The 15,112-nt window shown below is 40.1% G+C and overlaps 1 protein-coding gene and 1 long non-coding RNA gene across 8 annotated transcripts in view; both read right to left on the bottom strand.

Moving 5' to 3' along the window:
• Positions 1-4,745, bottom strand: part of B4GALT6 (beta-1,4-galactosyltransferase 6) — a 45,611-nt gene extending 40,866 nt beyond the window's left edge. For 3 of the 7 annotated variants that reach the window (XM_086889551.1, XM_086889525.1, XM_086889546.1), the window contains exon 1: positions 4,002-4,413. In XM_086889551.1, the coding sequence (XP_086745677.1) occupies positions 4,002-4,116 (115 nt within the window). In that variant the 5' untranslated portion in view covers positions 4,117-4,413. Of the gene's footprint in view, positions 1-4,001; positions 4,490-4,624 lie in introns of those variants that run through there. The other 4 variants (XM_086889514.1, XM_086889517.1, XM_086889506.1 and 1 more) reach the window with 4 other exon arrangements.
• Positions 4,746-4,882: 137 nt separating this feature from the next.
• Positions 4,883-11,861, bottom strand: LOC147655467 (uncharacterized). Its single transcript, XR_015286908.1, has 2 exons — positions 7,050-11,861; positions 4,883-6,919 (listed from the first exon to the last, which is right to left on the bottom strand). It is a non-coding gene; the product is annotated as an uncharacterized LOC147655467 (long non-coding RNA).
• Between the last annotated feature and the right edge of the window lie 3,251 nt (positions 11,862-15,112).

Raw genomic sequence — 15,112 nt, 5'->3', positions numbered from 1 at the left:
CTTTCATTACTACTTTTATCTATAACACTGAAAAAAAAACCCTACCGGTGCCAAATATTCCTGCTCTCAGCTAGCTTCTTCAGCTTTTAACTAATACATGAATATTTGAAACTTTCAATATATCCATATTCGTATATTTCAATGAAGTTTCAGAATCACAGGCTATTAATTCAAAATAAGAAATTTCAGTTTCTGCTTTTACCAGAGGGGCATCAATTGAAGTACTGTCACAAAAGTGGTCATTCTGGAAAATGGGGGAAAAGTAGCCCCTCTTATCTGCTTTCATTGAATACTTGAGACTATCACACAGAAGTGTCATTAAACATTTAAATGAAATTTTTTAATTTTAAACATTTGAAATGTTTTTTGACCATTTTAACTTGCCATCCTATCCCTTAAGGTTTTCCTCTGAAATATCCACTGAATCAAACAAAAAATTAAAGGAAAAATTAAATTTAGGAAAATAGTTGGAAATAGAAATCAATCTGCTCTTGTGTTTCAGCTCCTCTTGCTATCGAAAGATTATCAGGGTGCTGAGGGAGGGCTGCAATTACCTCTACCTCATCCAATCATCTGTGCTTACAGGAAAAGAAAAAATGAACAACCCCAACATAGTGTATAAATTCTTTTCAACCATTTAAACCCTATATTTTTATATTATTTGCAGTACTATACGTCTTCATCTCAAAACACAGAACTATGTCTGAAAACATGAAAATGTGGTTTTCCTCCCCTCATATTCTGAAGTATATGGAATATTAAAAGCTTCTATTTGCCAAAGAACTAACATTCTGAGAGGTCTCTTCAAAAAACAAATAAAACCAAAACAAAAAACCTCCAGTGATATTATTGCAATATCTGTAATTATGGTGCAAATGAAAACTTTTAAATATTAGACAAATAATTAGATACCTTAAAGTAAGTAATTAAGATTTCTTTCCTTTGAACAAATTGTCAATATTTCAAGTTGACCTCAACTGCATTTGTTACAAAATTTGCAGTTTCATCCAAAAAAAATGGAGTAACTATTTTATAGTTTGAAGGACAGAGGGAATGTGATAGTGACCTCTTTGAGAATTCTTCCAGTGCCAAGGGTTTACATGTGCAGATGTCTTTTTCCTTTGATAAGCCATGAATTTCTTGCCAAGGGGAACTCCCACTCCATTAGCCCATAAGAATTCAAAATTTCAATCAACTTTGACATCTCAGGAAACCATTCTGCTGCATAACTCACTTTCCCTCTCCCACCTTCCAGTACACTGCTGGTCCATAAAACATCTGGGAGTCCAGCTTCCGCATCTCTTTTCAGTTCCTCTACCACAAAGAGAAGCCAGCCAGTGCTTCAGAAGAGCAGTTCCAGCTCCCTACAACACAATTAAGAATTTTCCTCCCCTCTGACATTGTACCTTGTAGCTTGTTGAGGAAGAAAATTTTCTGGTGAACTAAAATATATTCAGTAAAACTTATCTGTACACATAGATTACGACAGATGCCAACCATTTATGACTTAGCTGCAGAATATATTTCATGAAAAGCTGCTAATAGGTAAAGTGGCTGAGCTTCAACAAGCAACCTTTAGCCTTCCTCCTCTCCACACACACACAATCAGCCCTGATTTAGATGCACCTATTTCATTACACTCAGTAAAAAAGTGCAAGCACAGTGAAATATTCTATTCTATCACAATATGCAAATGCCATGAGCATACAGCATAGGATTATTAGATGAATCATCTGCCTGTAAACTTGGGTGTTTCTAAGTGCTTTGAAAATCTTCTGTTCTTACATTTTCACTATACTGCCAGGAAGCTTGTTGGTTTTTAGATAATATCTGACCTTCTCTCTCTCCATTCCACACAGGAACATTTTAAGGAGCAAATTCCTGAGAAATCAGCATTACATCTGCAGGCTGATAGGCTGAGATATAGAACTTTCCTACTGCCCTTTCTTTTACCATTTTCTATATTCTCTTCCCCAGGATTCTTCAGACAAGCACAGCACAGCAGCATTTCAAAATGGACCTAAGAAGTGCCACAGACAAGGAATAGAATAAGTTCATTATTGCAGGGTTTTGACTTAAGATGGATGAGTTCACAACACAACCAGATACAGTCAGGGCAGCACTGCATTGATCAGTAGCTAGAAAGAGTTGTAATCTCACAAACTCATGTAACTACCCAAGATTTTTGCATTGTTAAACCACATCTTGAAAGGGCCAACTACAGTATTTGTGTCTGAGATAGCAAGAGAGACTAGTTTGATTCTTTTCTTCCCTCAAATTAGATCAGACCTAATTAACCTACCTCAAGAACACTTTTGGTACATAAAGTTGATTTCATTTAATTCCTGGTACAAAGGAAAGTGAATACACATGTAATGCCATAGCTGAGAAGAAAGATGAAGTCAGAAATTAAAAGTCTCATCACTAGAGGCTCTGATTCTGAACAAGGTACTGTGTAAGCCTTGCTTAGTGAAACAATGTACTTCCTAAGAAAATACCCATTGGCAAGAAACATTTAAGTAACAAAGTAAAACTATGGCTGCAACATTATGTAAGATGCTATAAGTTCCACTTATAAAGATGTAGAAACTGTACTCTGCTATTCAAATCATATATCAATTACTTGCAATAAAAGTCTACTTTATTTATGTATCCTCCACTAGCATCTCAAAGACCTGAGATGTCTAAATGGACATCAGCATCATTCTCACTTGGAAGATTACACCACATCCCTTTCAGCAGAGAAACACTGCCAGACAAGAAAGCTCAGAATTCCAATCCTATAAATATTACATATTTCCTATTTTTTTGATTTATTTGAAATAGAAGAATAATTGACAGACTCGTCAATATTGCTGGAAGTACATAAGTAAAGGGGAACTATAGAACAGTAGGTGAACTATATAAAACTATTTAAGTATAGAAGGAACAATTGCACCTTGAAAGTGTTTACAAGTTAAATAGAAGATAGTGAACAAGAGGGAGCCAAACAGCATAAAGACACAATCAACAGGAAACAATTCCTGAAGATTCAGTGTGGACATTTTGTAGTAAGGACTACAGAGAGAAGTTTTAAGCACTAAGGATAAAGAGAGAGGTGATTTTGCAAGTATTTAGGTAGCACCTGATAAGCAAGGAGATGTGCAGAAAAATGCGGCAATGTTCCCTGGGGGAAAAAAAAAGGAAAACATTCTCTAATCAAGAGACACACAAAACAGGGAAATCCCACGGAGCACCATACAGGATACCACTGGCCTTAGCTCTGGCATAATGCTAATCAGTTCTAAAGATTTTATATCTCAAAGATCTAAAAGGAACTGAGAAAAAGCCTGATGGTCTCTCAGTAACAACAGAAAAGTAAACTAAGGAAACCAGCACATTTTTTTGGTCTGTTTTAGACACAAACTTGCACAGCTATTTTATGAAGCTTCTTCAAAATCAACGGTTTGTCTCCCTCTGAAGTGGTTCCTTCAGAAGTGGAAGTTACCCAACTGTAAAACCTGTGAAGAGAGAGAGATCCCACTAACAGAAGTAAACAACAAATGTTCAAACCGGTTCTTCATTTTTGTTCACACGGGCTTTATTATTAATGCAAGTTACTAACAATTTGAAAGATCAATACATTTAAGTGACTCCAGCAGTTTTGCAGTTCTTTCCCGATTCATACCACTGTAACACGACGAAACGCTGAGCCGCTTTAGTGCCTCACTTTGCCAGCCTGAGGAGCAAGGGCAGCATCCACCTACCTCGCGATGGCAGATGAACCTTCTAGAGCGTTTGAAAGCAGCAGAACAAAGATGCGGGATCCGCGCACGTTACCGCCGCCCCCGCCGGCCGCCCCGACCCTTCCCGGGCGGGCGGGATCGCGTTCCGACAGCCGAGCCGCCCCTCGCCCGGCGCCGCCCGTGCCCTCCCCGCCGCGGTGGCAGCCCGGGGGAGGCGGGCGCGCCCCCCACCACCGCCCTCACCCCCGCTCCCCGAGGGGGCGGCTCCGGACTCACCGATCCCGGGGGCCACATAGATGAAGTAGAGGCAGGATGAGGAAAAGGAGAAGAAGAAGATGAAGGCGAGCATGGAGCGGTTGGAGACGCGCAGCGCCTTCCGCAGCAGTGGCATCCTCCCGCCGCGCCGGCCGCCGGCCGCTCCGCTCAGTCCCGGCGAGCAGCGGCGGCGCTTCCTAGAGGGAGGCGGCCCGCTCCTCCCATGGATCGGGCGGCGAGAAGGTGACTAGGGGGCGAGGGGAGCCCCCTCCCTCCCTCCTCGGGAGCGGGGCTGGCAGGGGCAGCGCCGCGGTGTGCGGAGGAGGGCGGGCGGCGGCGCTTTGTGGCCGGTCCTGCTGTCTCCCCGCGGGCGGCTGGAGCGGGGATGCCCGCCCGCTCCGCGCTGCGCCTCCGGGCGGGCTGAGCCGCCGCCGGAGGGAGGGGCCCCCTTAGCGCTGCCGCGGGGCTCGGGGAACGCTCCCGCCGCTGCTCACATGCCGCCGGGCGCCGCGGCCACCCGCTCTCCCGCCTGCAGTCCCCGTACTAACGGCGGCGGCGGCCGCAGCAGCAGCAGCATCCCCGCTACCAGCGAGCAGAGTCACCTCCGCGCTGCGGCCAGCCGGGCCCGGCCCCGCCGCTCCCGCTTCGCCTCGCACCGGGAGGAGCCGCCCCGCACCGGGAGGAGCCGCCCCGCACCGGGAGGAGCCGCCCCGCACCCGGAGCAGTCGCGCGGCCGCTGCGGCGGTTGTGGCGCGCGCGAGCCCCGGCGCGGCGGCGGCACTGCGGGACTGCAGCGGGCGGGCGGGCGGGCGAGCGGGCGCGCGCGCCCCTGCCCCGCCCCCGCGAGCCCCGCGGGCCAATGGGGAGCGAGGGAGAAGCGAGCCCGCGGCCGCCGATTGGTTGTTGCGCGCGCGAGCGTTGGTATCAGCGGGTTGCGGGAAGGGGGCAGGGAGCGGGTGAGGCGGCTCGGCCGGGCCCCGCGTCCCGGCCCGCTCTGCTCGCCAGGCGCTCCCGCCGTGGCCGGCTGCCGGCGTGGGTACCTTCTCCGTGTCCAGTCACCTCGGCCTCGCGCAGAACACGGCCGGGCCGGGTTCCTGCCCCGCCCGTGCCCACTTTCCAGCGCTGGTGCCTGTTCTTCCCCTTCCTTCCTAAGCCGGCGCTGCGGCTGTGACACGCGTGGATGTCCTTGTGCTTCCAGCTGTTTTAATACAGAGCAGTTGGGAACGGGAGTCAGGGCTGGCAGCTTCTCTCATATGAGGAGAGGCTGCGAGCTGGGCCTGCATAGTCTAGAGACGAGGTCTGAGAGGAGAAGTGATTAGTGCATAAAAACATCTCTAGGGTGACTATCAAGAGAATGGTGCCAGACTCTTCCCAGTGGTGCCCAGCGACAGGACAAGGAGTAGTGGCCATAAACTAAAACACAAGTGTCACCTCAACATGTAAAGAGGAAGAACGTCTTTAAACTGAGGGTGGCCAAGCACTGGAACAGGTGCCCAGGGAGGTCGTGGGATCTTCCTCTCCCAGAGACTATTTTTAAAACCACCGGGATGCAGTCCTGTGTAGCCTGCTCTAGGTGACCCTGGCTCAGAAGACGGTCTCTCCCAGCACCAACAATGATTTGATTCTCTCTTTCTGTGAACCAACAGTTCTCCATAAAGCAGAGTAGGAAGCATTGCCTGAAGGTTTGGCTACACTTGTGCTTTAGGATTTGCTGAATTTAAATGTGAAGATCAACACGCTTTATTACCAGTTCACTCCCAAGGCCATTGCTTTAAAAAGGTATTTTTTAAAAGTTGGCAAGAGAAGCTCCATATCTATTAGCTGCTTTTTCTTGCTTTGGCAATGAACTTGGCTGCCACAAGTTGCTGGGTAATAGGGTTAAGCCAGTAATCTCTCTGTTTCTCTGGAGAATGCTGTCATGGATAGATGTGTGCCGAGGGGTTGGCAGCAGTCCAGATCATGCCTGGGCACACTTGATGTGGCAGCAGGATCTATTTGCACAAGAATCCAGGTCTGTGTTGTTAGTGTGTGTGGAGTTTAGTCAGACACGGGGCAAAAAGAATGGAGATACAGAATTGTCCCACACCTGCAATACAATTTTGTCTCAGTCACTATACTTGAACTATTGTTTTTATGCAATAGATATTACTAATAGCTTCATTTTGTTTCAGCAATCATCAAAGAGTCATAGAATCATTTGGGTTAGAAGGGACCTTAAAGACCATCTAGTTTCAACCATCCTGGCATGGGCAGAGACACCTTTCACCAGACCAGGTTGCCCATCCAGCCTGGCCTTGACTACCCCCAGCAACAGAGCATTCACAACTTCACAGCTTGTGGTCAAGTAGTGTTTATGATTTAGACTGACAGGACAACCTTATCACTTCCTTCAGTCACAAGCAAATTGCTTCCAAACACTCTGCAGGCTAGCATATCAGTATTTTTTAACCACAAATGTAAAAGATTTTAGTCAGTTGACATGTAAACGTCAGGGCTAGAAATACAAAATGATTGGTTAATCAGTGAAGAAGTGATGCAAATAACTGATAGTAAAATAAATGCTTGCTTAGTCAAAATCTTGCTGGATGTTGAGCATTTATTTGTACAGTGGAGCATGGTACACACAATAACAATCTATAGCCACATCATGGGTTTCCCTGATTATCACTTTGATGCAGAGCATAGACAAGGATTTTCCAGTAAGGGTTTTCATAAGAGAGAGAGAAATTCTTTCAGCACTGAAACAGAGACTTGTCAGTTATATTTTGATGGATGTTATTGCAATGGGTGTCTGTGCAGGTTTTGGCTGGAGTGGAGTTAATTTTCTTCACAGTGGCTCAGATGGGAGTATGTTTTGGATTTGTGCTGAACACAGGATGTATAACACAGATACATATTTGTTACTGCTGAGCAGGGCTTGCACAGAGCCAAGGCCTTTTCTACTTTTCATACTGCCACCATGGTGAGGGGACTGGGGGTACATGGGAGGTTGGGAGGAGACAGCTGGGACAGGTGACCCCAAGAGACCAAAGGGATATTTCAGACCATATGACACCATGCTCAGTATACAAAGTTGAGGGAAGAAGAAGGAAGTGAGGGGCATTTGGTGCTTGTATTCCAGAGTAACCTTTACAAAATGGAGCCCTGCTGCCCTGGAGATGACTGAATACCTGCCTGCCCATGGGGGAGCATGAGCGAGCACATGTGTGGGGCTTGGTGGCTGACTGGGCTTTAACCACAGTATCAGATAGAGGGATAGATTGTGTGATGTATTTTGTCACAAAATTGTTTCTGAATTGCCAGTAACAGCTATGTAACTTGATATATATCATTTATTTTATTGAACAGAGTGCAAAACTAGCCATAGGAATACAAAAATGAACTGTTATTTGCATATATTATTTAAAGTTGAAGCTTTAGCTGACAGTAATATAGGACATGAACTTGGATTTATGAAGCAAAAACGTGCTGTATCTTTATGTCTTGTTGCTATCTCACATTAAAGTAAAATTTATTTTATATATGATGTGGCATTATTGCTGCTTTATTTTTACGTATTAAAGCTACGGATTTACTCTGCTAACTGGAATAACTGAGTATTAATTGGCATATGATTCCCACATTCCACTTTTATTAGATTTTTTTGATACTGCTTTAGACCTGTTTCTATGCTGTAAACATAGGGAAGGACATTAGAAGATCAATATGATGACAACTCACAGAATCTTGTCAGACACAGGAGTGAGATCCATGGTACAAGAAATCTTAAGACTGGCCCTAACTTTTGTGGGAGGAACATTAAGTAGTGCCCTACACAGCACTGTCTCTGCATTAGTAAAGGCAAATGCCGTGTCTCCAGCTCAACATTAATTTTGGTTTGATTACTTACACTTTTGTAAGAGTTTAAGAGACTAGCGTGATGAGCATGAGACAACCTGTGGAGTAGTATATTTTATAGAAATGTTTGTGGAAGCATAAAAAAATTGATTTTGGAAGATAGATGTGTCATGTTTAATTGAATCTCCAGAAGCAGGACACTGCAGGAGCAGCAGTATAGCTCACAGTTGTGGCAGATGACTTCATTCAGTTGTCTGCTCTGATCATAATACTTGAAGCCTCTTCTTTAAATATTACTTTCTTAAGTAAAAAGATGACTACACAATATGTAGATCACTTCTTTGAATAAGTAACAATATTGCACTTCACCTACCATTTTAAGAAGAGGAAATTCCATTGGATGTGTATTGCTCTGCTGTGTTTCCTCTTGCAATGGAATATCTTCAGAAAGTTCTTAAACAATTATAGGCTATTCTGGCAGAAAATGAGGGCTCCTTCCTCATTCCTATTTTCAATCTAAGCATCCAAAAATTAATTTTCTATGGATCAGGAAACACAAAATCAAACAAGATCTCATCAGAGCAACAGCTGCAAAACCACCAATGTCTCCAAAGCTGCTATAAAAAACATATCTGTCAGTCATTTCAAAAGTTCATCTATTTCATGAAGTCCAACAAATGCTGCCATAGAAACTGCATATGCAAGATTACCAGGTTTTCCATACTGCGTAGTCACAATTGTGTATGATGATGTTCTGTTAACAAAACCAAGGCACTGATCTTTTGGAGAAAAGTAACAGCTTTTTTTTTTTTTTTGCTTTTTATTTTTTTGGATAGGGGAGGAGGGAAAGGTTTAATGATTTTTTTATCCATTTGGAAGAGTGACACCTCACACCATTGTGGCTTCATAATTGTGCACATAGGGTGCTGTAACAGGAAAGAATGCCTGAAGACCTTGAGGGAAGCAAAAGTATCTTACACCACTGTCATTATCAAGTGTAAGAACTGAGCTTGATACCAGCATCACTGAAACTGTCAGAGACTATCCAGGGAGGTAGAGAGTGGTGTATTGCTTAGATCATTTGTTAGAGCTGGCTGTTAAAAGAGTGCACATAAGAATGTGCTGCCTGTGTAATATCCAGTTTTGTAGTCTGCAATACTAAATTAAAATCTCACATTTTGTTCCCCAGGTCATCTACTGCCACATGTTCATGTTAATTCTTATTGCTTGTACCCTGTCTTTGAATCAGCTGTAGTAAACTCTTGTTTAACTGGCTGTTTTTCTCTTCAATGACGGTCTGTCTTGAGTTTGTCTCTCCCTCAATCAATATTCCTACACACATTGCCAAGTTTCACCTGGCTGCCTCCATAGTTTGTATATTTCAGGCAGAAAGACTGCTTGTTTTTGTTACAATTTTTGTAATTTATCTGTTTAAAACGCTTTTTATCAATAAAGTACTAAAGTACCTTACCAATCTTGAAAATCTTGCATTTTTTTCTTTTCTACTGCAAGTAAATCATTAATACCAACATCATTCAAAGGTAGGGTGTCTTCCTTACATCCTACCTTTACAATCTGGTACTGTCAAGTCATGTCCATTTGCTCTCTGGTTGCTGACTGTCACTTTGTCTTCAGTTTTACCTAAGCCAACCCAACTGCCTTATTTAGGCTGTAATTGACGGACCAAGAAGCAAAATGATTCTTCCACATTTTTTTACAAGTGCTCTATTTTACTCACACCACCTGTCCCCCAGACAAACCCAGTGAACTGCAGCCAAGGCACAAACCTCCCTTAGTTCCAAGCAACCCCTTTGGAGCACAGGCAAAATTCTGTGATCAGCTTTCTTCTCACTACAGAGAATTACATTAAATATTCCCTGTGGTTTTGCTTCTTAAATCTTTTGCCATCAGTGCTTCAGCTCTCTTCCTTGCCTTTTCTGTTTTCCTTAATTGTAGTAATAAAAATTGATAAATGAGTGTACCATGGTTTCATTATTAATCCTACGTGTAGCAATTACTTTGTTGGGATTTTTTGTAAATACCTTTGGTTTCTCATTTATTTGGATTTAGCAGCATGATTATTATTAGTCACACTTTGTTATACAGGGCAGCAGCATTTCAGGATCCTGCACAATAATTTATAAGTAACCTTTCTTGTAAGGTCAATGACAAGTTAAAATGTCTGGAGTTAAAAAGCTTAGGATAAGAAACATGAGAAGAGACATGACAATTCCAAGAAAATGCACAGTCTGTGTAAGATTTTTAAAGATTAAGATTAATTATGATTAAAGATTAAATCAAGTTTTGTCAGGGTGATCTAGACACTGGGAAAGTTAGTGTTCTTCAGTGTGTAGCATAAAACACCAATAAATAATGAAAAATATAAATGACACTTAAGTTTTGGGTCACATGACCTAACCTCATTACATCCGTTATAATCCAATTATTAAATCAAATGTCAGTTTGGAAGTACTTTGAGAAAGTTTGGGGTTTTCTTTTGTACTACAACTTCAAGCTTGAAACTTATTGCACTCTCATGCACATCATGCGATTCTTGGGGCTGTCATGTGCAGGGCCAGAAGCTGGACTTCGGTGATCCTGTGTATCCCTTTGACCTCAGGATTACCTATGACTCTATGGTTCTATAATTACCATCTTGAGATTAGGCTATTTATAATTTTTTCTGTGCCATGAATGTAACTATTTACTATACCATACCATTGTAAGCATCTTATGTGGAAAAGACAGTATCTTGCCTTAGATGGTGTTTGTATTCCTTTAAAACAGTGCATGCACAGTTGTTTGAAATCTACATTGCAAGGATAAGGTGCAAGTGAAAATTCTTTTTATCACTGTGTAAGTGTATAAGTATGAAAAAGAATTGATAAAAAAAGTAGTTTTGGGAACCATGGGATTTTTTTTCACTGTAACTTGTACAGGTGGAAAATAAGTGCAGTAGGAGACATAATCATCATTAACTATTATCAAATACTTTTCTTATGGAAATCAGAACTTTCATGAACTGAACTACTGATGTCAGAACTAGTCTGAAACCTCTATTTGCTGCATTTGGACTAATAGAGTGCTTTTGGAAATGGAGAACGACTAAGAAATACTAAGAGAGGACTGCAGGATAAGCTTACACCCTTGGACTCCTTACCTGACCTCACTTTTAAAAATGTCATTCAAGTCTTAAAAACCAGAGCACAAATCTAAATCATGCAGTTTGACTGGTAATCACTTCAGTGGGGGAATAAATTGATAGAAGATTTTCTGGAAAGCTTGAGGACTTTTGCTTTGCTTTGGGTTTTCGTGGCTAAAATCTTATCCTCAGAGATGCAATTCCTTTGCATATATAAATAGAAACAATCTGGTCTCACTCATTCTACTTCAATTAGGAAAAAGCAATCAGAGTTTGTTAAACAGACTTCAGAGAAAGAAGAATCTTATGTCTTAGAAGACAGATGTTTACTGATTAAGCTTTCTGTCACAGCCTCATTTAAGTTGCATAAGTCACAGATAACTTTAGCAAAGGTTACAGTTGTTGGAATTCCACTGTTTTGTTCAGTTCTCAGTAACAACTTTGTTTAGTTTGTGAGATAGTGTTTAAATAGTTCTAACGTTCTTAAGAGCTGAAGAAATGCTTCTGTCCTCAGAAAAACTTTTCAGTGTCTTGCAAACCTAAATAATAATCTAAGATTTTCCTGAGAGTCGTCTTCCTACTTTTCTGCTTATGCTGTGAAAAAAATAAGGGAGGGCTAAAAATTTAGAATTTTAAATTTAGGTTAGAACCTAGAATTTAGGTTGAGAATACAACCTCATTTATGCAGAAAGTCATGTTGTGACAGTTGTGTAGAGATAGTGATGCTGCCATAATTGTTGTCACTTATATTTCTGACTACAAAATTTCCATTTATTTGGCTATCCTTTAAGTAACCATTAACTTGTTCAGTTTTTTTAAAAAAATCTGTGTAAAGTGTTTTTTCCTAAGATGAGCTTTTACCTAACCTAGGAAAAAATTCTCTATGTAGGAAAAAAAAAAAAGAGAATGCAAAAATCCTCCAAATTCTCCACATCTCTTGGTTCTTGAGAGAAAAAGAGCAAGACCGTTTGGTCATAACTGAATTTCCCTGTATTTTGATAGAGAAATAGTGGCCTTTATTGTTTGCTCAGTCATGGGCATGAACACTTTCCCAAATATTGCTGATGCAGCTGATTTCTTAGAACAAGTGAAATTCTAAATTTTCTGTCCTGACTGAGCATTTGCCAGCCTCACAGAATTTCAAAAACTGACAGTAAATATATGTTTATTAAAAAAAAAAAAAAATCTGATATTATAACAGTGTTGCAGTTACTCCTTGGGGAAGTAAGATGTTATGGCATGAAAGAGTATTATATATATTGTGCTGGATACAAAAAACACCCAGACTGAAATTCTAGAAACAGTTACAAATTCCAGTGAATTTTCCAGACTACATAAAAAGAATACTAATCTCAAAGGGTTGTTGGATTTTTTGTTTATTTTTTTGTTTTGTTTTGTTACATTTTAAAAAATCATATTAAGTTCTAGATTTAAAGTAGATTTTGAATTGCAGTTTTGTGCAATTCTACCTCTGTTAGAGTTAAAACTGCTTCCTTCAGTGGGTAGCTTTCCTTGCAGTATGTTTCTGTGTGTTTATGGATTAGTGGTGATGTGGTGCATCATGTCACAAGACCTTCTTTCCAGTCTCCAGGCCACAGCATCAGTTACAAATATTAAGGCTGAAATAGGCAAAAATAGCATTTGGCATAATCTACAGCAAACTGAGACTGTTCGTAGTACTATCTGAGGGCCTCCAAGCCCAACAGGTTGGTTTTTCCTGCTAGTTAGCTTCCTATCACAAAGACAACAAAGAAAAATGTTCTACAAAACTCTAAGACAGCCTTAGGGTAGCTATCTATTCATATTATTTATTGCTGGTTCATATCTAAAGGTGCCAGTCACAAAAGAGAACCCAAGTCCTATGGTCTGTATAAATGGAAATATTAAAATAATCCCTAGATCAGGAATTTACATCTGTTTTACATTTAGCACCTGCTGATTCCATTGTAGGGATGTAGACACATTCTTTTATGTCTACATCTTGTAGAAATGTGATTATTTTAATTTTCTTCTCACTGCTGGTAATTTATCTTGATCTGAAACACAGTGAAAAAAATGAAGTTCATGGAGCTCCATATACTTAATAAAAACAACTGAAAACTTCTGTGGAAATCAGTCTGCCAAAACCTAATTAGGGGATCTAATTGTGTATTGTTGCTCAGAGAGTTTTTCACAAGTGAAAACTTGTTAAGATTAATTTTTCCAAGTGCCTGTGGCAAAACCAGTAATAAATATTGAATTCTTATGAGCTGTGATTATGAAATTATTTTTTGTGTTTTCAATATAACAAAACTACTAAGGTTTTAAATATTTAAATTTACTTAGGAATAAATATTAAAACAGACAAAAAAAACCCAAACAAAAATAAATCCACTAAAACACCAACAGCATCTTGGATCTGAACGTTTTCTGACCAAGTGCCTACTTTTTTCCCCCAAGATCTTTTGACAGAATCATGGCAAATATTTAATGCAAACTGAAATTATGCATAAATAACGCAAACTGAGATAATTAAAAGAATGCAAGGGAAATAGGACCTGCATTTCAGAATGCTTTTGGAAAGAATAAAACAGATTGATGACTGAGTATGAAATTATACTTAAATTTAGGGTTAGTGATATGGAACCAAAGGCACATAAAGTCAGATACAAGCAATCTGGAAAATAAGTTTTGTGATAGGGAGAAGTTTTCTCATTCATAATACCTTCAATATACGTAAGTAAGTGTTCTTTCTAGCTTACTTAGAAGCTATTTTCTAACACATATTAAAAGAGAAATCTGAGTTTTTGGGATGGTACAGAATAGGACTTGGCAGCCTAGGAGGGCAAGATTATTTATTAAGTTACTGTGTACTACACTGAAAAACTAACATCCTTGTATTCTGTCTTTTTTTTCTATTATTACTGGGGATAAATTGGTTATTTTATTTACTTTGGAGCTGGCATTTTCTTACTCTGTTTGTCATGATGATTTCTACAGCTACCATTTTATATCATGGTGTACCCTCCCCAGAGTTCCCAGCTGATTGCCTCAACAGAAGTTTCTGAAGTTTGTCACTGAAATAAAACAACAATAAAGGTAACAAAGAAAAAAAAAATTGGAGCTCAGCTTCTGTGGAAAGCAAAGAAAAATTCACAGGAAAATATTTATATTGGATAAACTGTGTGCAAAGTGACCAACCAATACTGACACATTACCATTGAACATTTACATGGCCTCTTACTTAAATTTCTAGTCCTTTCTAGTTTTTTTGTTTCATCTTTCTTTTGTTCCTATATTGCCTTTTTAGTAAATATGGATGTTTGTAAAAAATAGGGTGAACAAAAAAAACAACATTTGATGGTATATAGTCCTCTAAAAAAAATAAAATTATTAATTTATACTGTTTGTGGTTCAACAGAAAACACTTTCTTGCTTTAATTTCCTGAAATCATATGATCATTTTAGTTATTCCTGCATTTGGTTTGGCTTAGTTCGAAATTCTCAGCTGATGATTTTAGAGCTCCTTATGTTCAGCTAAGTCTAGAAAGAATTTAAATGACCCAAATGCTTTGAGACAACTCTAAACTATCAAATTTCCAGGGCAGTTCTCTTTATCCTAGAGGCATAGGGGATTTGCAGAAAGGGGAAGATGAAAATATCCAGAAAATATGTTTGCATTCCATTGCAGTCCTGCAGTGAATTTATGTCCTTTGTGTGCACACAGATTTCATTGATAGATCAGGAATTAAGTCAGAAATATACTTAAGTGTTTTATAAAAAGATTCCCCTTTTTAATGGATAAATTCATGGTTCCAGTTCTGATAATTGCACCATCAAAAGATATAGTTTAAAAAAGTATGCAAGAAGAAGTGAAATAAAGCTAGGCATATCTGTGGGTGGCTTTTGTACAAAGGAAACTAAATGGGTCAGGACAGCTCATTTTGAAAACTAACAGCTAGAAGGCAGTTAGTGTGTGATTATTCATTTTATCCTTTTTTTTTTTCCCCTCCAAATGCAGAAACTGTGAATCCTCCAAACAAATGATCAGACTGCAGGTTTAAAATATACAAAAAGAAATATATTTTCATGCACTGAAAAATTAAATTTTGATAAAAATTAATCAGAACCAGAGGAGATACATTTAATAATTGCTGATGGACTCAATGGTATG

The sequence above is a fragment of the Cyanistes caeruleus genome, chromosome 1, assembly GCF_971803275.1.
Source record: "Cyanistes caeruleus chromosome 1, bCyaCae1.hap1.1, whole genome shotgun sequence".
In the NCBI taxonomy this organism is placed as follows: Eukaryota; Metazoa; Chordata; class Aves; order Passeriformes; family Paridae; genus Cyanistes; species Cyanistes caeruleus.
The sequence above is the reverse complement of the archived record's forward strand: the minus strand, read 5'-3'. Positions and strand labels throughout refer to the sequence as shown.